The 21348-nt window shown below is 36.0% G+C and overlaps 2 protein-coding genes across 4 annotated transcripts; both read right to left on the bottom strand.

Moving 5' to 3' along the window:
• Window positions 1-3000: 3000 nt before the first annotated feature.
• LOC149026020 (persulfide dioxygenase ETHE1 homolog, mitochondrial-like) lies at window positions 3001-9128 on the bottom strand. 3 transcript variants are annotated; one of them, XM_089146244.1, is made up of 10 exons: window positions 8929-9128; window positions 8519-8723; window positions 7349-7477; window positions 6735-6842; window positions 5205-5339; window positions 4626-4667; window positions 4472-4531; window positions 4338-4391; window positions 3497-3521; window positions 3003-3388 (listed from the first exon to the last, which is right to left on the bottom strand). In XM_089146244.1, exons 2-10 carry the CDS (start codon window positions 8681-8683, stop codon window positions 3264-3266), a joined length of 843 nt encoding a protein of 280 aa, XP_089002370.1. In that variant the 5' UTR covers window positions 8684-8723; window positions 8929-9128; the 3' UTR covers window positions 3003-3263. The 3 variants fall into 3 exon arrangements, with proteins under 3 accessions (XP_089002371.1, XP_089002370.1, XP_089002369.1); XM_089146245.1 differs by lacking the exons at window positions 8519-8723; window positions 8929-9128 and adding an exon at window positions 7896-8473 and having other exon boundaries at window positions 3001-3388; XM_089146243.1 differs by having other exon boundaries at window positions 3004-3388; window positions 8519-9127.
• Window positions 9129-13316: 4188 nt separating this feature from the next.
• On the bottom strand, window positions 13317-20152 carry LOC149026019 (persulfide dioxygenase ETHE1 homolog, mitochondrial-like). Its single transcript, XM_089146242.1, has 10 exons — window positions 19734-20152; window positions 18857-18985; window positions 18253-18360; window positions 17000-17134; window positions 16430-16471; window positions 16275-16334; window positions 16139-16192; window positions 15350-15374; window positions 15098-15242; window positions 13317-14104 (listed from the first exon to the last, which is right to left on the bottom strand). The coding sequence occupies exons 1-9, from the start codon at window positions 19980-19982 to the stop codon at window positions 15136-15138; spliced, it is 909 nt and encodes a 302-aa protein (XP_089002368.1). The 5' UTR covers window positions 19983-20152; the 3' UTR covers window positions 13317-14104; window positions 15098-15135.
• Between the last annotated feature and the right edge of the window lie 1196 nt (window positions 20153-21348).

The following is a 21348-nucleotide window of genomic DNA, read 5'->3' as shown; positions in this document are numbered from 1 at the left end:
TCTGGGTACGAGAATTTGATCTATTTTAATTGTAGGTCCAGAGTACTTACATTAGTTTAGCAATATAAAGAGTACTCTCACAAATTTTCAAGCTTCAATCATGAATGGACAGAAATTTATAACTCAAAATCCCCTCACCTGTTCAGGAAAACACGCTCAGTTTATCAAATCATTAAATTAGCTCATGTCAAGGCATGCATGTCTCATGCCTTCTAAAGCGTTGAATGGGGCTACCTGGGTTTAACAACTCTATTAATAATAACCTAAAAACTAACAATGTTGCATGTGATCCACACAATGTCATTGTGGTTCTTAATCAATCTTTTTAGGGTTTGAATTAAAACAAGTTCAGATCGATATAGATAATCAAACACATTCTAGAATTTGATGGGCATGTATTCTTGAATTCTTCAATGAAGTTTTATGCCTTGGGTGGAGAGAGAGAGGGTGTTGTTGAGCTTGTTTCTTCAATTCAATGCAGCTCTTGTGGAAACACAAGAAATTAAGAAGATGAGGGAGACAAGGGTGACTCTTGGGGATAGCAGACATAGTTGCCATGTTGACTTCATTGTAAAAACCAACGTGAAACGCATAAAAAAGAGATCTTTAACTGATTTTAGTATTGAAGGTTGAAATGTTTCTTTGAGTTTTGACGTTTTCTGAAAGAAACACAGCCCCCCAAATCAGTATTTCCACCATGTAAGGCATTTTGTCTTCCATGTGATTTTTAGCTTCTCTAGGCCTCGTATCAATAAGTTGCACACTGTCACATCTACTACTCAAATTTGAAAGCTTTTACACTTTAACCATGTATGATGTATCATGAACAGCTCAAATTTGAAAACTGTCATCTCCAGATAGGTTAGAAAGGTGGAAAATGTATGAAAAACAAGGTAATTCATTAAATAAACTAGCTACAAAAGGCTTATATCTATTTAGATAACTAAACTAAAAGGTCAGAAAATGACATGAATCTATTTTTTTAAATCAGGAAAAGTAGTCAAGAGCATGCAAGTTAGAATAATTTCATTAGGTCAATATCACCAGAAGAACTCCACCAATCTCCCATCAATTTTAGAGAAGTAGCTAGAAATTGTAGCATGTTAACATCTCTTGAGTCACTGATTAGGGTTTACCTTGGTCTGGTTCAATTCAGACCCATTGAAAACAGTTCAATTGGAGTTGCAGAAACCAAATTTGAAGTTTGTTCAATTGGACCAGCTAATCAAAACAGTGCAAACCCTAGTTTCTAGGAAACAGTAAACAAATGATTTACAAGTCACAAAATTCAAATGAGAAAACTTTATGTAAATTTATAAAACCAGTCTTACACGGTCCACAAGAAAACCATCAAATTTTAATCAGAAACATCCAAAGCTCAAGTGGGCAATACTTCTGGGTTTTCTAATGATCTAGGAAATTTCAAAGGTAACGTTGAGAGATGAGAACCTGAAGAACACGTATCAGTGTCACCAATTTCCAAAGCCAAAAAAATGCCATAGTTCTTGCAAGCTACAATTCTTCTCTTTCACGAAACCATTTGTAAACGCACACCTTTGTCCACGTTAAATCCCGGAGATAACACGCAAAGAAAAAGAGAGGCTCTCCCTTTCTTTGAACTGGGTTTGTGATTTGTCAACCCAAGAAAAGAAAAAAAAAGAACTGGGTTTGTGATTTAGTGTTTGTTTTATTTGGAAATTATTCCCTTTTAATGAATTCCGTTAGTATGTTTTCTTGGGAAGGTGATAAATAAATGGTATTGAATACAATTTTTTCTTGGAATGTATAAATTAAAATTTCAGGACCCAACACGCAATGAAGTTAGGTTTGCTTGAAATACCATTGATTTGTCTTCTTAGCTGAAGTAGATTTGATCACAGAATGAATGTCCAGGAATACTCTTTTCAAGCTTTTAAATATTTATAAAAAATGGGTCTTCTGTTCTCTTCCTTCAAGTGGCAGCAACAGATGGCAACTCATGATCTCATGCCTAGAGCCTTGGGGACATTTAGATATTTTTGCAGATAAGCTTTTTAACCCTTCTAATGGTTTTTATAAATCAACAGTTGATGATGTAGGATTCCACAAGAAACAGAAGATAGCAATGAAAGCCTAACCGAGTTCTTTAATGGACATAAAAATCTGCAAATCTTTACAGGGGAGTAGCACTTCTGGCTCAATCAGGAGAAAGAGAAAAGCAGGTTAGATTATATGCTTTTTGCTTAAAATTGATTTGAGCATAGGGTCTATAATTCACAGATACATTGGTTACCATAACTGGATCACCATTGACTGATAGACATACATGACAAAGCAAAACTTGGATTTAATTGAGACAATTTTCAAATCCAATGGGATACGGTTGCCTAACTTTTTGAGAAAAGCACAGCTCCACTTTGGAAAATTCCAATCACAAGTAGTATTTATTTAGTTTTTCAACATTCTATCTTGGTTTAATAACTAAATTAACTGTTTCAAACAGTTCAAATAGATAAACCATCTTGGCTGTTTTGTCATAATCAAATACCAAACCAAGTAAGATTTTCGTGCTCTCTACACAATCTCATGAGATTACAGAACCTCTTTCCTGAACAAATTGTGTGGCAAACATGTATACTTGTGGCTTCATTATACTGCATACGTCAAAAAACAGAACCCCATTTCTTAACTAGGAAAATAACATTTTCTTCCTCGAGATATTTTGTTAGCAAGCATCATAGACATGTAATCAATGTTTATCGCTAATTGCAAGCTTGAACCAGAACAGTGGTGAGAACACATATACGCCAGTAAGCACAGAAAAATCCTTCGCTCTCCATAATAAATTTTCGTAGCTAGGAAATTGAAAGAACAAAATCGAGGGTAAGAGTATTCTTCACTGGATCCCTCTTGTTCCTGTTTCATCCCCTGTTTTGATCCATTTCGTTTAAGTTTTTTTTTTTTTTTTTTCTATTTCTACATCTGTTTCTTCCTTCTGTTTCTGAGGTTTCTTTCAGTTTCTTAGTGACAATAGGTGACACAGCATTCTTAAATAGAAGCAGTAAGCCTTCTGGCCTTTGTTATTTACAGTAATGGCGAGAACCCAGCTCCTAAATCTTCAGGGCTTTAGTTTACATCTTCTTTATCATGAATGAAGTGGATAATATCATCTAGAAGGAAGGCCGAACATAACCACCAAGTGTGGGTGATAATACAACATACAGCATTCACAAAACATGTATCCTTTACATAAAATAAAACCTATTTGGATTTTACAAGACGACTTAATGCGTTTGGGTCTGGCAGGATACGGCCTCAGATGGTGTACCTTCAACTGGGTCTTGCAATCCACAGACCATATTGGCAGGGACCGCCACATCTATCATGTTGGGGTATGGGAGATTCAGATCTGCAAAAGAAGCGTTTAGTCTTGTAAGTTGGCACTTGAATCAAACATTATCTGATTGCAGGCAACAAAAACATAAAACTATTTTAAGCCATCATTGCTTTTACTTACTTTCCATGATATTCTGGAATGTTTCCTGCCAGAAATAATTCCATAATTGAAATGATTAGATGATTAGTTTTAGAATTCAAGGAAAATAACTAAGAACAAGCAAGCAGAAGAAAAGATTTTTCTGTATGAAAATAACAAGAAATGGTTCCACCAGTGATTAAATCATTGAAAATCATCCTAAGAAAAACAAAGGTGGATTAAATTCATGCCATCAATTCCCCTTCTCACTAGTCCATTTGCTTTCAGGAAGGAGGACAACTTTTCCTTCAAATACAAGAGGGAAGTGGGAGACATGAGGGAGACATGATAAGGAACATCATACCTTTGAAAGGGGAAAAAAACTTATTATGATATACAACAAGAAGAAGTCGGCCTCATCCCATTTAAATGGGCTTTCTGAATGAATCCTTGCCCTCCAACCAGCTCTAACTCAACAAGTTTTCGCTGCCAGTCCGAAGCCCAGATAAAGGAGGGGTTGGTGCACATACGCAGCAAACCCTTTTCCATGGATTCCACATCCTTATATTATGAATGTTATACTGATACACTCATTAATTTAAAACAGGGGAGTAGCCTTCTCTAAGCTAGAGAGATACCTGCGCTTCACTTAAGAGGTTGTCAAGGCAACAAGGAATCACCTAGGTGACCAGGCGGCCCCCTAGGCACACCTAGGTGGACGCTTTGACAACCATGCTTAAGACACATACTGCTGTAAAAGATCATACTGAACAATACAGGTTAAGTGGAAAACATTGGATTTAATAATATTGGTTGATTTTTAAAATCAAGCTGCGAATGGGGAGGACAAAGGTCAAGCACAGAACAGAGAACACAAATTTACCTCATCCTTCGATAGACGAGGATTATAGACCATCTCCTCTTCAACAGTGGAAACCTGGAAGAGAGTAGCAACCTATAAGTGGAAAATATTTGATATTCTTGCCTAACCTATAATAAACATAAGGTTTTCCTTACTGTATATCCTTTATAGTCATGACCAGGATAAACCAATGTATCTTTCGGCAAAGTGAATATCTGAAATCATCAAAAGAAAGGGTTCAAATATAAGCAAAACTCTTTCTCCTTCTCTTTAGTTCATTCAGAAAGAGCACATCACATCTCATCCTACCTGCGAATGGACTGAATTGTAGAGCTGTTTCGAGCTTCCGCCCTGCATATAAAATACTAACATTAAACCATAACACATTTATGTATTCAGCCCTCTCTTTTTCTTTATCATAATCTCTTCGAATAAATTATTTGGTTGAGGAAAACCAATATCCATAAAAGCATGCAGTCAGAATCTCAAGACATTTATGATGATGATGATGACCAAGAAAGTATACCCTTAGGTTATATATTTCCAACTCAGGCTGCACAGAACACCAGATATTTCTAAGTTTTCTATTTACTCATAAATGAACTCCCAAATTTAGTTATTTAGTACAATTTCCACAAACACATTTAACCAAAGTGATACTCCGCACTCATGCAATAGTAGCATCAACATATACAGCCATAAGATTGTCATCCTCCTTTGCCAAATACTTGTCTCACGAGAAGCACAATTTTTCTGGCAAATTACCCCACAAATTACCTCAAAATAACCATTTTTGGGATTCTAAGTGCTTATTTTCTTGAAGAATATCCTATTTAAGAACAATTCTTTTGCTATGTACTAGAACATATTTGAAGATGGAAGACCCACCTGAAAATCTGTCCTCCCACATCCACGTATCAATAAGGCATCGCCGGTGAAAGCCATCCTAGGTTGAGGCTGATCAGGCGCATCACCAGTAACATAAGTAATGCAACCACTTGTATGACCTGGGGTAGCACGGACCTGTCAAGAATACATAATTCATTATGTTTGCACAGAATTTGTTATCAATACCTGAAAAGAAATTAAGGTAGCTTGTGTTAATGTGCTTTGATTTAATGTTACCAAGAGTGAAGTCAAGGAATAAATATGAAATACCCACTAATGGATAGCAAGGGGGGGAAAATATATAAACGAGGCTTTATAAATTCTCACAAATCATCACAGCTAAAATTCCTCTGGTTTCGTTATGTTTCAAAAGCTCTCTTCCTAGGCAAGCCAGGAGCATCCACTAGTCAGGAGCCTTATTCTGTGCAAGGTGGTCATACATGTGAACATATCATGAACTTTGCATATCGATGGGCTATGCATGTAATTGTATGCAGGTCCTTAGATCCCCAGACTACAATAAGACATGTATAAATGCATTCATAGAGTGTTGATTGGCTGGAATTCCATATCCAACAAAGCAGAGGCCTTTGATCACCTTCTTTACTTAAAGTTGACCAATAAGTAGTAGCTTGGAAGCTAGGTTAGTAACTGAGGGTGATCCTATGAAAGAGTTCAATAAGGTGCCAAACAATATAAAGTACTGAAGGAATTTTTTTTTTAATTTATCAAATAACTCAGTCTCGGTCTCCATTGACACTGTCCATTTTGTTAGTGGATATCATTGTGCAGTTGAATCTATATATAACACTGTTCTTATTTATGGAACAAGAAATCATATTTGACCATCCAAAGAAGAAAAAGAACCATAAAGCAGTTTCATTTTAAAAAGGATGTCAAGTGTGGCTAATTCTCTGTACTGAAAAAAAAATTGCAGATTAATGTAGTATTTTACATGGAATCAATACTTTATCATCTGACAACCCAAGCCATCTGTGTATATCACTGACACTCTCCATTTCATTAATGGATATCATTGTGCAGTTGAATCTATACATGGCACTTTTCTTATTTATCAAAAAAGAAATCATATTTGACCATCCAAAGAAGAAAAAGAAGCAGAAAGCAGTTTCATTTTAAAAAGGATGTTTAGTGTGGCTAATTCTTACTGAAAACAATATTGCAGATTAATGTAGTATCTTACATGGAATTAATACTTTACCATCTGACAACCCAAGCCATCTGTGTACAGTAACTTCAAACATTTCTTTAATAAATATATTTTGCATAGATTACTAGAGAAATAACCCTAACTCAAGCCACATTTAGTCAGACAAAATAAGGCGATGGATGATGAACTAATACTATCAAGAAACCCTTATTATTATGTCATGATACTAAATCATAAAAAGGGCATAGGTTACTTTGTGAAACCAAAGAAGACATAGAATTCTAGACAAGTAGGAGCTAGAATTCAAGTTCATATCATTACATTAATGAAAAAAAAACCAAAATTGTCTGCAACCTTACCTCCAGAAAAAGATTACCAAAGTATATTTTATCACCATGCTCAATCAGAAGATCAGCTTTTGATTTGCTTGCTTTTGAAATAATCGACCTCACCCCTGGATACTTACTCTGTAAGGAACAACTGAAAACATTTTCACATGACAAAAGAACGAAAAATATTACACAGATTCAGAGTTATCATCATCCAAGGTGAGCACAACAGCAGCCAGCTGCCTTGACACCTTGGCTGTGAGGCCAAGCCATCCATTCAGAAGCATGCGAACATGTTAATTCCCAAAGTTATATCTTTCAACATAAAGACATACATCATGTAAGATTCCAAAAGTCCAAAAAACCCAAGGGAGTAAAAAGAGATTGCAGCAACACATCACAGTAGAAATGAGAAAATTTGAAGAATTTTATAAAATGTAGTGGGCAAGTAAATTTGGTTCTTGGTCCAGTCAACCTTGGAACACAAGAGCCTTGGACCACAAGGGGCTGCTACTTGTGTGGCCGATGCATTGACAACTAAGAATCTGTGGTCTAATATAAATAGGACTGCCTCTAATGTGTATCCGAGGACAGACTTTGGTCCCTTAAATAAGCAAAAACAATAATAAAAAGAATTCACTAACCTTGATAAGGCCAGTTCCTGTGACATGGTCAGCATGAACATGGGTATTCATAGCATAAATGAGCTGCAATCCCAACTCCTTAACAAGATTCAGGTCTCTGTCCACCGTTCTGTATACTGGGTCAATCAACTATTGAAATTTAAATCAGTCAGCATATACTCCACATATGGTCAAATGCACTCCCTCCCGAGTTACAAAATTAAAAATAGATGGGATTCAAGAGGAAGCAAAAACAGCATCCGCAGGAATTGGCTCAATCACAAGAAAATTATAGAAGAGGAAAGACTGTCCAGTATAGAAGTCAAGAAATTAAAACCAAGGAACTTGAATATATCAAAGATACAGAATTATAAGAATCTAAACTGGATTGATGAGGGTAAACCGTAAGTAGTCTTGACTGGAGGACTCAGCCAAACTGGGTGGACCAGGGCCTATGTTAGATCCAACAGTCTAGGTAACCAATCTAAACCTATAAAAAACCTATTTTGTTCACCATGCAGAGGTACGTTATTCAATATTCTCAACTAGCAATGAGGCTCTGAGATACCTCATGTCCAGAGTCTCTTCAAGCTGTTGTCTTGCCACTGCCACTGACTTGATCGTTGGAGACGTTTCCATAACTACCACAGGTCGGGCACGTTGGTTTACAGGTTTCATCTTCCCAGGAGAGCAAGTATCAGGTTTTGGACGCAACATGGACCAACAATGACCTCTCCAGTTTTAAATTTCGTGACTCAGTAACCATAGCAAGCACTGAATCATCTAAAGATGCTAACACCTATAGAAATATATCCATCCAAATATTCAAATAAAACTGAAGCAATAAAGATAAAACACAAACCGACGAGAATTCATCCACAATAATTTCTCTAGAAAAAGGAAAGAGAAAGGTGAAATCCAAAGAATAAACAGATTTGAACTAAGTTCTTCTTTTGGGGAAATCAAATTAACGAATTACTCTGGAAGTCAAATCAAAAGAATGTAAAAATGAATCGAAAAATCCCTACAAAAATTTGTGAATACAATATCCGAAAAAGTAAAGCAACGTTGACACAAATCAAACAGTTCAAAATAAAGTCGGATCCCACAATTCCGTAGTAAAAGTAAAAGAAATAAAACAAATGCCCAAAAGATTAGAGAAATACGAGTTTTGAAGATTAAAACCCTCACCACAGCAGGTTTTTCAGGATGAGCGACGTCGGCTAGCAAGTAAGTAAACGTTGAAGATTCCTCATCGAAGAACTGACGAAACAAGAGCTTCGATGACTCAAAGCCGGAGGAGGCACTGAAACAGAGGGGAAGGAGAAACACTAGAAAAATTTTGTGAAAACCCATGCTTTCTTTTCCTTCCGCCTCTTTGGTTGCTGAACTCGCCCTATAAAAAATACCCAGAGAATGGAAGGTTCAAAAACACAATAATTCAAAAAACCCAATAAGAAGCTTGAGTATTTAAGGAGGAGATATCAGTTGAAAGAGTTTTAATTGGTGATCAGAAATGGCACTAAGCAAGTACAACAGAACCGGAAAACTCCCAAAAGAAGTCCCTTTGAAAGAACCCAAAAGACAAAAAAAATTAAAACCTAAAAAGGAAGTTCCAGGAATCCAGTTGTTCTTTACAGAGGTTCTATTGAATTGCAACCCAGATACGGCAAAATGAGGAAAAAAGAAAAAAAAATGAGAGAAGGAGAAAGTTCCAGGTATGCACGGTCACTCATCATAATGATTAGAAAATTGATTTTTTTTTTTGTTCCTTTTTTTTTCCTGTCTCATTTATGTCCATGCCTCCCATTGAGTCCCTCCCTCGACCAGAATCAATGGAAAGTTATCGAGGATGGTTTGTTTTTCTGGCAAAAAAGTTTGTAGACGTTGAAGAAAGCAAAAGTTGAAAACGACAGAGAACCAGAGAGGATTTGGATTTTTTTCTTTTTTCTTTTTCTTTTTTAGTAGCTATACTTTTTCAAATGAAAGTTGAAACATTGATCATAAGAATTTATCCTACTTCATCATACTTCATTATTTTCTGATGTTTTAATAAAATTAATTAACATAGATAATTACCTCTGCTCCTCTAATTCTTGTATTGAACAGTTGTGTGTTATTTGGCCTGAGCATGAATCATACCGGCTTATGTAGACTATACTAGACTTCTGGTGGTGCTACGCTATCGGGATTAGTGCTTGCGCCGATAGTGTATAGGACTAATGCTTTCATAGGTCACACTCGATAAAAAGTCCGAACATTGCGTAGCGGGGGTGCTAGGTCACCGCTACTGCATCCCTCTTTTTACTTTAAAAAAAATAGATAATTCACCAAGATTTAGATTTACTAGATTGATTCATTACTTATGGGTCTTTCAAATTTCTACTACAAGTGGCTCTAAAATAAAACTTTTCATTGGTCTATTTCTAATCTTTGGTTAAAGGAATTGTATAATATGATGTCAATGGAATGAATATATTTATCTCTTACCAAAAAGTAGAAAACACTTTCTTTCTTTTTTAATTTCAATTTGTTTACTAGAAACTAGAGAGAGAGAGGTGGCAGGCTTGAAATTAAAATTGAGAAAGTGAATTCATTCACAAGAATGGCGTGTAACACAAATTCTATGCTTAAAATAAATAAATAAATCTGAAGTAATAAAAATTAAAAAAAAGGGGAAATTTTGCTCTGCACATATATTATTGAACAAGAACTCTAATAAAACACAACCTATTACATTCTTTTACTGGTATAATATCATATCCGCATTCTATTATATTTGGATGGTTTCGTATAATATTTTAGAGTTAAAAAATTTATAAAATTAAAAAAAAAATTAATAAGTAATTTCATAAAATAATTTTATTGGAACAGTAGTGTTATAATTGCAGTTTTCTTGGGGGGGGGTAAAGATAGCAGTTCAGTTCTGTTCTCTTCTGTTCATCGCTATTTGCAACCCTAAAGAAAGAGAATTTGCCACTTCGGCTTCAGAAGACAAAGACCAATGTCAAAACTGGTTAAGAACAGCTGAGATAAAGAAGGTTCCCAGTCCACCAACCCATGAAGTCAAAGGTAAACCTAGTAAAAGAGGCAACCGTATCCACACAGAATTTGATAGGTACATCATCCGAGTCTGTGTTGACAGAGATTTAAGGGTTAATTATTACAGTATTTGGATTAAGATATCATCAAATCAGAAGCTAGAGATCAAGGTGGCTTCTCCAACACTGGTGGTCTCACACTGGAAACAATGATCAGCCACAGAATTTGCCTTCTTCACTGTGCTGCAACTTGAAATTTCAAGCTTCAAAAGCTTGAAATGAACAGTTTAGGGTCATGGGCTGCTTTTATCTTTCCTGTATTTAGAAAGAGATAACTAGTAGCAGAAAGATCCACAAAGTAGCCCAAGGGTGAAGCAGCAGGCTACAGTGGCGACCACCACCACCACTACCATTTAGAGTCAAAAGAGAAACTTAATTTCCTAGAACACTGTTCAGGAGGAAGGTGAAATTTAAGCCTCCTAGGGTTTATTAATCCATGCTCAAATATAATTGATGAAGCAGAACATACACATTAATGACCTTAACAAGAATTTGATATATTGTAATAGCATACCTGGATTGCTTACATTCTTTTAGTAATAAAAAGAGAAGTAATGTCCCAATCTATCAATCATGTTGGACAGAAATTTATAACTCAAAATCCCTCACCTATGTTCAGGAAAACATGCTCAGTTGATCAAATGATTAAATTAGTTAATGTTAAGGCATGCATGTCTCATGCCTTCTAAAGCGTTGAATCGGTCTATCTGAGTTTAATCAATCTGAAACATATTAAAAAAAACCCTAAATTGATTTTGGTATTGAAGCTTGAAATGCTTCTTTGGGTTTTGAGGGTTTCTAAAGGAACACATTCCCCCAAATCAGTATTTCCACCATGTAAGACAGTTTCTCTTCCATGTGGTTTTTTAGCTTCTTTAGGCCTGTAAGTTGCACACATTCACATCTACCACTCAAATTTGAAAAGTGGCATCTCCAGATAGGTTAGAAAGATGGAAAAGGTATGAAAACAAACTTAATTCATTAAATGATATTACTAGAAAAGGCTTAAATCTATTCAGTTAACTTGTAAGGTCAAAAAAATGGCACTAAGTCTATAGATTATAATCAAGAAAACAAGTCAATGTCCTAAGAGAACATTTTAGTTAGAATAATTCGAGTGTGTCTGTATCACCAGAAGAACACTCCACCAATCTCCAACCAACTGTGGAGAAGTAGGTAGGGATTAATGTAGCTCGTTAACATTTCTTGAGTCTCTGATAGGCCAGGTTGGTTTTAATTTGGTGTGGTTTCAATTCAGATTCACATTGTAGTTGCAGAAATCATATTTTTAGCTTGCTCAATTGGGTCAACTGATCAAAACAACTGAAACCATAGTTACTAGGAAACAATAAACAAATGATTTAGAAGGCACAAAATTCAAATGAGAAACTATATAAATTTATAAAACCAATCTGCGTGGTCCACAAGAAAACCATCAAATTTTAATCAAAAACATCCAAGCTCAAGTGGGCAACACTTCTTGGTTTTCTTGGGGCTGTAATCTATATTTGTATTTTGAATGGTGTCGAAAATTTCAAGGGTAACCAAACGTTGAGAGATGAGAACTTGAAGAACACGCATTAGTGTCATCAATTTCCAAAGCCAACAAAATGCCTTGGTTCTTGCAAGCTACATTTCTTCTCTTTCACAAAACCATTTGAAAACGCACACCCTTGTCCACATTGAATCCTGGAGATAACATGCAAATAAAGAAAGAGGTTACCCTTTTATGAACTGGGTTTGTGATCTAGTTTTTGTTTTATTTGGAAATTATTTCCTTTCTTGAATTGGATTGGTATGTTTTCTTAGGAGAGTGATAAACAAATGGTATTGAATACATTATTTCTTGGAATTCATAAATTGAAATTCCAGGACCCAACACGCAATGAAGTTAGGTTTGCTTGAAATACCATTGATTTGTCTTCTTAGTTGAAGTAGATTTGATCACAGAATGAATGTTCACAAATACTCTTCTCAAGCTTTTAAATATTAAACAAAAATGGGTCTTAATCGACAGATGGCAACTCATGATCTCATGTCTTGGGCCTTGGGGACTATCAGATATTTTTGCAGAGAAGCTTTTCACCCATTCTAGTGGTTTTTATAAATCAACAGTTGATGGTGTAGGATTCCACAAGAAACAGAAGATAGCAATGAAAGCCTAACTGAGTTCTTAACATCAGACTCTGCAAATCTTCACAGGGTAGTAGCACTTTTGAGTTTTGGCAGAATCAGTAGAAAGGGAAAATCATTAACGCCAATAAATTAACCAGGATAGGATAGCTGCATTTCTCAAAGCAACCTCAATGTTTTCTGCTTAAATTTGATTGAGTTAATTGGATAACTTGAGACAATTTTCAAACCCAGTAAGATAAGGTTGCCAAATTTTTTGTGAAAAATATATATTTCCACTTCGGAAAATTCCAATCACAAGCAGTATTTATTTAGTTTTCCAACAGTCTATCTTGGTTTAATAACTAACTTAACTGTTTCAAACAGTTCAAACAGATAACCAGCTTGGCCGCTCAGTCATAATCAAATATCAAACCAAATCAGAATTTCGTGCTTTCTACACGACCAGATGAGATTACAGAACCTGTTTCCTGAGCAGATTTTGTGTGGAAAATAAGTATATTTGTTGCTTCGTTTGACACTTAAAGCCTTGAATACAATTCCATAATGAACCTGTTAGATGCAAAATCTAAATAAAATGCTGAAAGGGTCTTCATACTGTGCACGTAAAAGACAGAAACCAATTCATTGACTAGGAAAATAACCTTTTCTCATAATCAGCCGTGACTTACACTCGAATGATTGATGGGCATGTTTTACTATGGTGCAATTCTAAATGCTGGCCTGCACCAGTAAGGCCCAGGAAAATCCTTTGCTCTCCATGACAAGTTTCCAGTGCTAAGAAATTGAAAGAACAAAACAAGCAGTAAGCCTTCCAGCCCTTGTTTTCTCCAGTTTAACTGCTTTCGAATCACTTAAACAGGATTAACATGAACGATGAGTTTAACAGCAATGTCAACTACCCACCAGCTCCTAAATCTTCATAGCTTTAGTTTTCATCTTCTTTATCATGAATAAAAAGGATAACTATCATCCATCCAAATAAAAAAAAACAATGGATAACATCATTTAGAAGGAAGGCCAAACATACATGAAAGCATACAGCATCAACTGTTTTTGTGAGTACAACATACATCATTCACAAGACATATACCCTTTACATAAAAAAAAAATTAAAAAAAGAAAAATCCAAATAAGTTTTTGATCAGTGAAACAGAACATACTATTTATTTATATAAGGATGAGGATCAGTCTCCGATTCTACATTTGGCCCACCTATTAGCTATCATATGACTCATACATTGTGACTCCAAATCTATAAGCAAAGATAACTGGAGACCCCTATTTACAAGCTGCAGAAACTAGAGCAATTAATTCTAATATCCAGACACTTAGTGGACAGTTGAGAAATACAAACTAGAGCAATTAGTTCTAATATCAAGACGCTAACTGGACGGCAGAGAAATACATTCTAAACCTGCAAAAAGACTAGCTGTCAACTGAAACTCCTCATCAAACCTTCCACCTTTGCTTTGAACACACGCTCCTTGGTAGACAAAACAAAAGCACCATCCAGCACACTTCATGATCCCATTCGAAATTCCTGCAACCCATAATGTTGGGGTATCAGAAAAAGGCCAACATAAATTGAGATAGTCTTACATTCTCCCTTCAATTGATCACTAGATCAGTATTCCAAAACTCCTTTTGTAGCTGCAAAAGAGGGATCCAATACTGAGACCGGTGAAGAACAGTCATGGGGTAGGAGTAGAACAAGAGGCTTTTCCAGAATTGAAGAGAATCCTGTTATGACTTTGCCAGATATAATAGCAAGTAACAGCCAAGACAGAAAAAAACCAACATTTATCTGTCAACGAAAAAGTGGAATGTTTAAAAACACAATCACAGAAATGAGTAACAGAATTAAACCGAAGAGCCTCTACATTCAAACCTAAAGGTCCACTTTTCCAAACTCTGCTGACCAAGTGCAAGAGAAAAATAACTGTCATTCCATTTCCGAATAATTCGAACAGAAGGAGCAAGCCATCGAAGGACATACGGGGTTACCTTGTAAGGAACTGGACGGCAATAATCCAGAATGCAGAAGCTTCGAAAAGAGAAAATTGTAATGGGTAAAAATCTTTAGTTTCCAGAAAAAAGAGCACCATCTTTTCTTAGGAGATCGACCAGGAGGAAGGAGATCAAGATAAGCCTTTTTAGTAGAAAAAGTTCCAGACTTTACTGTATTAAAAATCCAATTATCTTGTTTAGAAGTGATAGGGGCAGACAGAATAGCAGAACCATATCTAGATGGGAGGGAAAGGATGGTCAGGTGGGGAAATCACTGGTTTTGATGAAGAAACTCAGCAACTTTAGATTGCTGAAGAGTAGAAACATCCAAAGGCAATCGCCAATCGATGACCAGTATTGTTTTAATCCATGGATCGAAGGCCATAAAGCAGAGGTCCCATCACCAATTTTACAAAAAATCCTAGGTAAAAGGGAAGGAATTACAGATTTAATGCCTGACCAAACCTAAGAACCAGATTTTTGAGAATTGATGGGTAAAAAACCAGTGTTAGGAAAATATTTTCACCTATTTGGATTTTACAAGACGACTTAATGCATTAGGGTCTAGCTGGACACGGCCTCAGATGGTACTTTAACTGGATCTTGCAACCCACAGACCATATTGGCAGGGACCGCCTCATCCATCATCTTGGGATATGCGAGATTCAGATCTACAAAAAAAGGTGTTTATTCATGTAAGTTTTCACTTGGAACATAACATTATCTAGCTGCAGGTGACAAAAAGGGAAAACTATTTTAAGTCATCAAAGTTACTTACTCTCCATGATGTTCTTGAATGTTTCCTGCCAGAAACAAATCCATAATTGAAATGATTAGAAGATCAGTTGAAGAATTCAAGGAAAACAACTACTAAGGAGCAAGCAGAAAGAAAGATTTTTCTGCATGAAAACAACAAGAAATGGTTCCTGCAGTGAATAAATCATTGAAAATCATCCTAAGAAAACAAATGTGGATTAAATTCATACAATCAATTCCCCTTCTCACAAGTCCATTTGCATTCAAGAAGTCAGATGACTTTTCCTTGTACTACAAAAGGGGAGTGGGAGCCATGATAAGGAACATCATCTCCTTTTTTTTTTTTTTTTTTTTTTTTTTTTTTTTTTGGGGGGGGGGGGGGGGAATAAAAAATAAAAAATTTATTATGACATACAACAAGAAGTCGGCCTTATGCCATCTAAATGGGCTTGGCTAATGGATCCTTGCCCTCCAACAAGCTCTAGCTTGACTAGTGTTTGCTGCCAGTCCCAAGCTCAGATAAAGGAGGGGTTGGTGCAAGTACGCAGCAAACACTTTCCCATGGATTCTACATCCCTATATTACGAACATTATACTCATACATTAATTTAATTTTGAACAGGGGAGTAGCCTTCTCTAAGCTAAAGAGATACTTGCACTTCACTTTCAGACACCTACTTCTGTAAAAGATCACACTGACAATACAGGTTAAGTGGAAAACATTGGATTTAATAATATTAGTTGATTTTTAAAATCCAGCTGCTAATAGGGAGGACAAAGGTCAAGAGCAGAACGGGGAACACAACTTTACCTCATCCTTCGATAAACGAGGATTATAGAGCATCTCTTCTCCAACAGTGGAAACCTGGAAGAGAGTAACATACTACGTAAGTCAAAAATATTTAATATTCTTACCTAACATATCATAAACATGATAGTTTACTTACTGTGAACCCTTTATAGTCATGAGCAGGATAAACCAATGTATCTTTCGGCAAAGTAAATATCTGAAATCATCAAAAGAAAGGGTTGGAATGTAAGCGAAACTCTTCCTACTTTTCTTTAGTTCATTCATAAAGAGCAATCCACATTTTATGCCTACCTGCGAATGAACTGAATCATAGAGCTGTTCTGAGCTTCCACCCTGCATATAAAATGCTAATGTTAAACTAAAGACATTCATATATTCAGCCCTCTCTTATCATAATCCTTTCGAGCAAATTATTGGGTTAAAGAAAACCAGCATCCATAAAAGCATGTGGCTAGAATCTGAGGACATTTATGATGATGATGATGACCGAGAAAGTACACCCTCAGGTTATATATTCTGACTCAGGCTTCACAGAACACCAAATATTTCTAAGTTTTCTATTTAGTCAAAAACGAACTCCCAAATTTAATTATTTAGTACAATTTCCACAAACACATTTAACCAAAGTGATACTCCGCACTCATGCAATGGCATCAATATATACAGCCATGAGACTGTCATTCTCCTTTGCCAAATACTTGTCTCATGAGAAGCAAAAATTTTCTGGTAAATTATTCCCCACAGGATACCTCAAAATAACCATTTTTTGGAATCTCAAATGCTTATTTTCCTGAAGAATATATTATTATAAACAATTCTTTTGTTAAGTACTAGAACATATTTTGAAGATGTAAGACCCACCTGAAAATCTGTCCTCCCACATCCACGTATCAATAAGGCATCACCAGTGAAAGCCATCCTAGGTTGAGGTTGATCAGGCCCATCACCAGTAATGTAAGTAACACAACCACATGTATGGCCTGGGGTAGCACGGACCTGTCAAGCATACATGATTCATTATGTTTGTGAAAAACTTGTTATCAACACCAGAAAAGAAATTACAGTAGCTTGTGTTAATGTGCTTTGATTAATGTTACCAAGAGTGAAGTCAAGGAATAAATATGAAATACCCACTAATGAATATCAAGGGAGGCGAGAAAAACTATGTAGACATGGCTTTATAAATCTCACAAATCATCACAGCTAAAAATCCTCTGGCTTGGTTGTGTTTCAAGAGCCCTCTTCCTAGGCAAGCCAAGAGCATCCACTAGTCAGGAGCCTCATTCTATGCAAGGTGGTCATACATGTGACCACATCATGCATGTCATCATATGCAGATCCTTAGATCCCGAGACTACAGTAAGACATATGTACATGAATTTTTAAAGTGTGATTGGCTGGAATTCCATATCTGACAAAGCAGAGGCTGATCTCCTTCCTGGCTTAAAGTTGGCCAATAGGCAATTGCTTGGAAGCTAGGTTAGTAACCGAGGGGGATCCTATGAAAGAGTTCAATAGGGTGTCAGACAAAAGAACATACTAAAGGATTTTTTTTAATTTATCAAACAACTCGATCTTGGTTTCCATTGACACTGTCCATTTCGTTAGTGGATATCATTGTGCAGTTGAATCTATACATAACTCTTTTCTTATTTATGAAACAATAAATCATATTTGACCATCCAAAGAAGAAAAAGAAGCATAAAGTAGTTTAATCTTAAAAATGATGTGTGACTAACTCTTTGTACTGAAAGCAATTGCAGATAATGTAGTATCTTACACGGAATCAGAGCTTTATCAGCTAACAATCCAAACCATCTATGTATAGTAACTTTAAACATTTCTTTGATAAATAAATTTTGCATCGATTACCAGAGAAATAACGCTAACTTAAGCCACATTTAGTCGGATAAAAATAAGGTGATGGATGATGAACTAATACTATCAAGAACGCCCTTGTCATGATGTCATGATGGTAAAGTGGTAAACAGTAAAAAGGGCCTAGGTTACTTTGTGAAACCAAAGAAGACAGAATTCTACACAAGCAGTAGCTAGAATTCAAGTTCATATCATTATATTAATGAAAAGTAAACCAAAATTATCCACAATCATACCTCAAGAAAAAGATTACCGAAGTATATTTTATCACCATGTTGAATCAGAAGATCAGCTTTTGAATTGCATGCTTTTGAAATAATTGATTTCACCCCTGGAGACTTACCCTGTAAGAAACAACTGAAAACATTTTCACAAGCCAAAAGAATGAAAAATATTATGCAGATCCAGAGTCATCATCGCCCAAGGCGAGCACAACAGCAGCCAGCTGCCTTGACACCTTAGTTGCAAGGCCAAGGCATCCATCCAGAAGCATGTCATATGTTTAATCCCAAGCTATATCTTTCAACATAAAGACATCCATCATGTAAGATTCCAAAGATCCAAAAACACAAGGCGGTAAAAAGAGATTGGAGAATCACACAACAGTAGAAATGAGGAAATTTTAAGAATTTTATAAAATGCAGCGGACAAGTTCATTGGGTTCTTGGTCAAGTCAACCTTGGAACATAAAAGCCTAGGACCACAAGGGGCTGCTAATTGTGTGGCCAATGCATTGACAACTGTGATTATATATAATTAGGACTGCCTCTAATGCATATCTGAGGGCAGGCCTTGTTGCCTTAAATAAGCAAAAACAATAACAAAAAGAAATTAACTAACCTTTATAAGGCCACTTCCTGTAACATGATCGGCATGAATATGGGTATTCACAGCAAAAATGAGCTTCAATCCCAACTCCTTAACAAGATTCAGGTCTCTGTCCACCGTTCTGTCTACTGGGTCAATCAACTATAGAAATTTAATTCAGTCAGCATATACTTCACATGTGGTCAACCCCTCCCCCTCCCGATCTATGAAATTAAAAACGAATGGGATTCAAGAGGAAGCGAAGATACGCATATTCGCAGGAATTGACTCAATCACAAGAAAATTATAAAAGGAAAGAAGGACTGTCAAGTATAGAAGTCAAAATAAAACCAAGGAATTTGAATATACCAAAAGTACAGCATCTTAAGAATCTAATCGTTGACTTCCCCATTTTTAAATATCAAAGTCGACTCAATAGCCATAGCAAACACTGAATCGTCGAAATATGATGACATACCTATATAAATATACCATTCTACATATTCAAGAAAACTGAAGCAAAAAAGATGAGGACGAATTGACAAGAAATCATCCACAAGAAGATCCCCAGGATAAGGAAAAGAAAAGGTGAATCCAAAGAATAAGCAGACTTTAACTGTTGGGGATAACAGGTAAAACAATTTCTTCTGTCCCCAACCCCCACCCCAAAAAAAAATTAGGAGAAATCAAATTAAAGAACTACTCTGGAAATCAAACAAATGTCGAAAAGAATCGGAAAATCACAATAAAATTTTGTGAATAAAATATACAAATAAGTAAAGCAACATTGACACAAATCATACAGTTCAAAACAAAGTCGGATCTCACAATCCCGTAGTAAAAGTAAAAGAAATAAAGCAAATGCCCCAAAGATTAGAGGAATACGTGATTTCAAGATTGGAACACTCACCAGAGCAGGTTTTTCAGGGTGAGCGACATCTGCTAGCAAGTAAGTATACGTTGAAGATTCCTTCTCAAAGAGCTGACGAAACAAGAGCCTCGAAGACTCAAAGCCAGATGAGGCACTGAAAACCCTGACCTGCGACCTCACATTGGTATTCAATTTCTCCGATGCCAAAAGATAAGGAGATCCTGTATTTTTCGAAGATTGAAAGAAGAGATTGGAAGAATTTACAGGAAAACGGAGGAGCTTAAGCATTTTCTGTGTTTAGAATCTGAAAACCGAATTGGAGGACAATCAAATTGCCTTTACTGTTCGTTCGTAAATTGGAACTGAAACCGGTATATCAACAGTCTTCAGACCAACAGCATTGGAAGATTTGTGTGTACACAACATTCCCATACTGCACACACCCATTTTTTATCCGAAATTGGTTCAATCATGTGCGTGACGCTCAAGCGATCTACGACATTTGCATCCGAAATTTCGAAGCAATTTTTTTTTTTCGGGTACCGGTGCTTTTTTAATTCTGCTTTTTTAATTCTGAAAATATCAACCATCCTTCGCTGATGAATTACAGTTTTTTGGCAATCACACGTTTTGTTCTGAACCCAAGACTTCTCTTTGGGGCCGGCAGGAGGGATCCAATTTCTGGTCCGCTTGCCAACGCTAATCGCGCACCTATCTCCCTAACACCATGCCCATTCCCCGAACAGGATCTCGTGAGTTCCTCACTGTTTCCCCGCGGTCCAATTCCAACAAGATTTTAACCGACTGATGAATTACAATGTTGTTTCAAGATTTTGATCAGATGCACCCAATGTATCGCATAAAGCAATGTCCTTCTTTACTAGCTTGAATTGAGACGGGCCTTCCTGAGTCATCCGATCCTCCTTTTTTTTTCGCTGGTCAATGCGCACCATCCTCTACTCTGTGGGTAGAAGGTTGTACCCAAGCTTGTATTTGGGGAAAAAGAAAAGTGTGTTTGGGACGGAGGCTTTATCCCCCTCAACACTAGAAGTGCTATAGTACCAAAAGTGACCCACCTTATAAATGTGTGGTGAAAATACATCATAAAAATTAAATGATTAATTATTTTTAAGGGTTTTCTAATAAAAGTATCCATTCAATGTTTCAACTGATTTTTTTTTTTTTTAAGGTTTCAAGTGACAAAACTAGTCAAAACTAACTTGGAGTTTTTTCATCTTTACATTTTCATCACCATGTCAATATGGTCAATTTTAATGTTAAAATGTCAAAATAGATGAAAATCACTATTTTGATTGGTTTGTGTGTTTTAATTTAATTTTTATTAGTTTTATTAATTAAAACATTGAATGATTACTCTTATAAAAGGAAATCTATAAGTAAGTAATTATGTACCTTTTTCAAAAATATTAAAGGAAGACAATCCTCTACCTATGCAGATAGAAAATCAGGACTTAGACCTTTCTTCAAAGCATATTTTGCCTTTTTGATTGTTTCTGGATTTATGAATTTTAATGACTAAAAATGAATTTGGATCCTCTACCAATTAGAGTAGAGGAATGTGTTTTGTTTTTTTCACGTTTTTCCATCACACAATACGTGCAAGATCCATCTCGAATATTGACAAAATTAATTA

Source organism: Hakea prostrata, chromosome 2 (assembly GCF_041222555.1).
Source record: "Hakea prostrata isolate BN-2017 chromosome 2, UWA_Hpros_2, whole genome shotgun sequence".
In the NCBI taxonomy this organism is placed as follows: domain Eukaryota; kingdom Viridiplantae; phylum Streptophyta; class Magnoliopsida; order Proteales; family Proteaceae; genus Hakea; species Hakea prostrata.
Note: the sequence above shows the minus strand (reverse complement) of the source record. Positions and strands in the feature narration are given on the sequence as shown.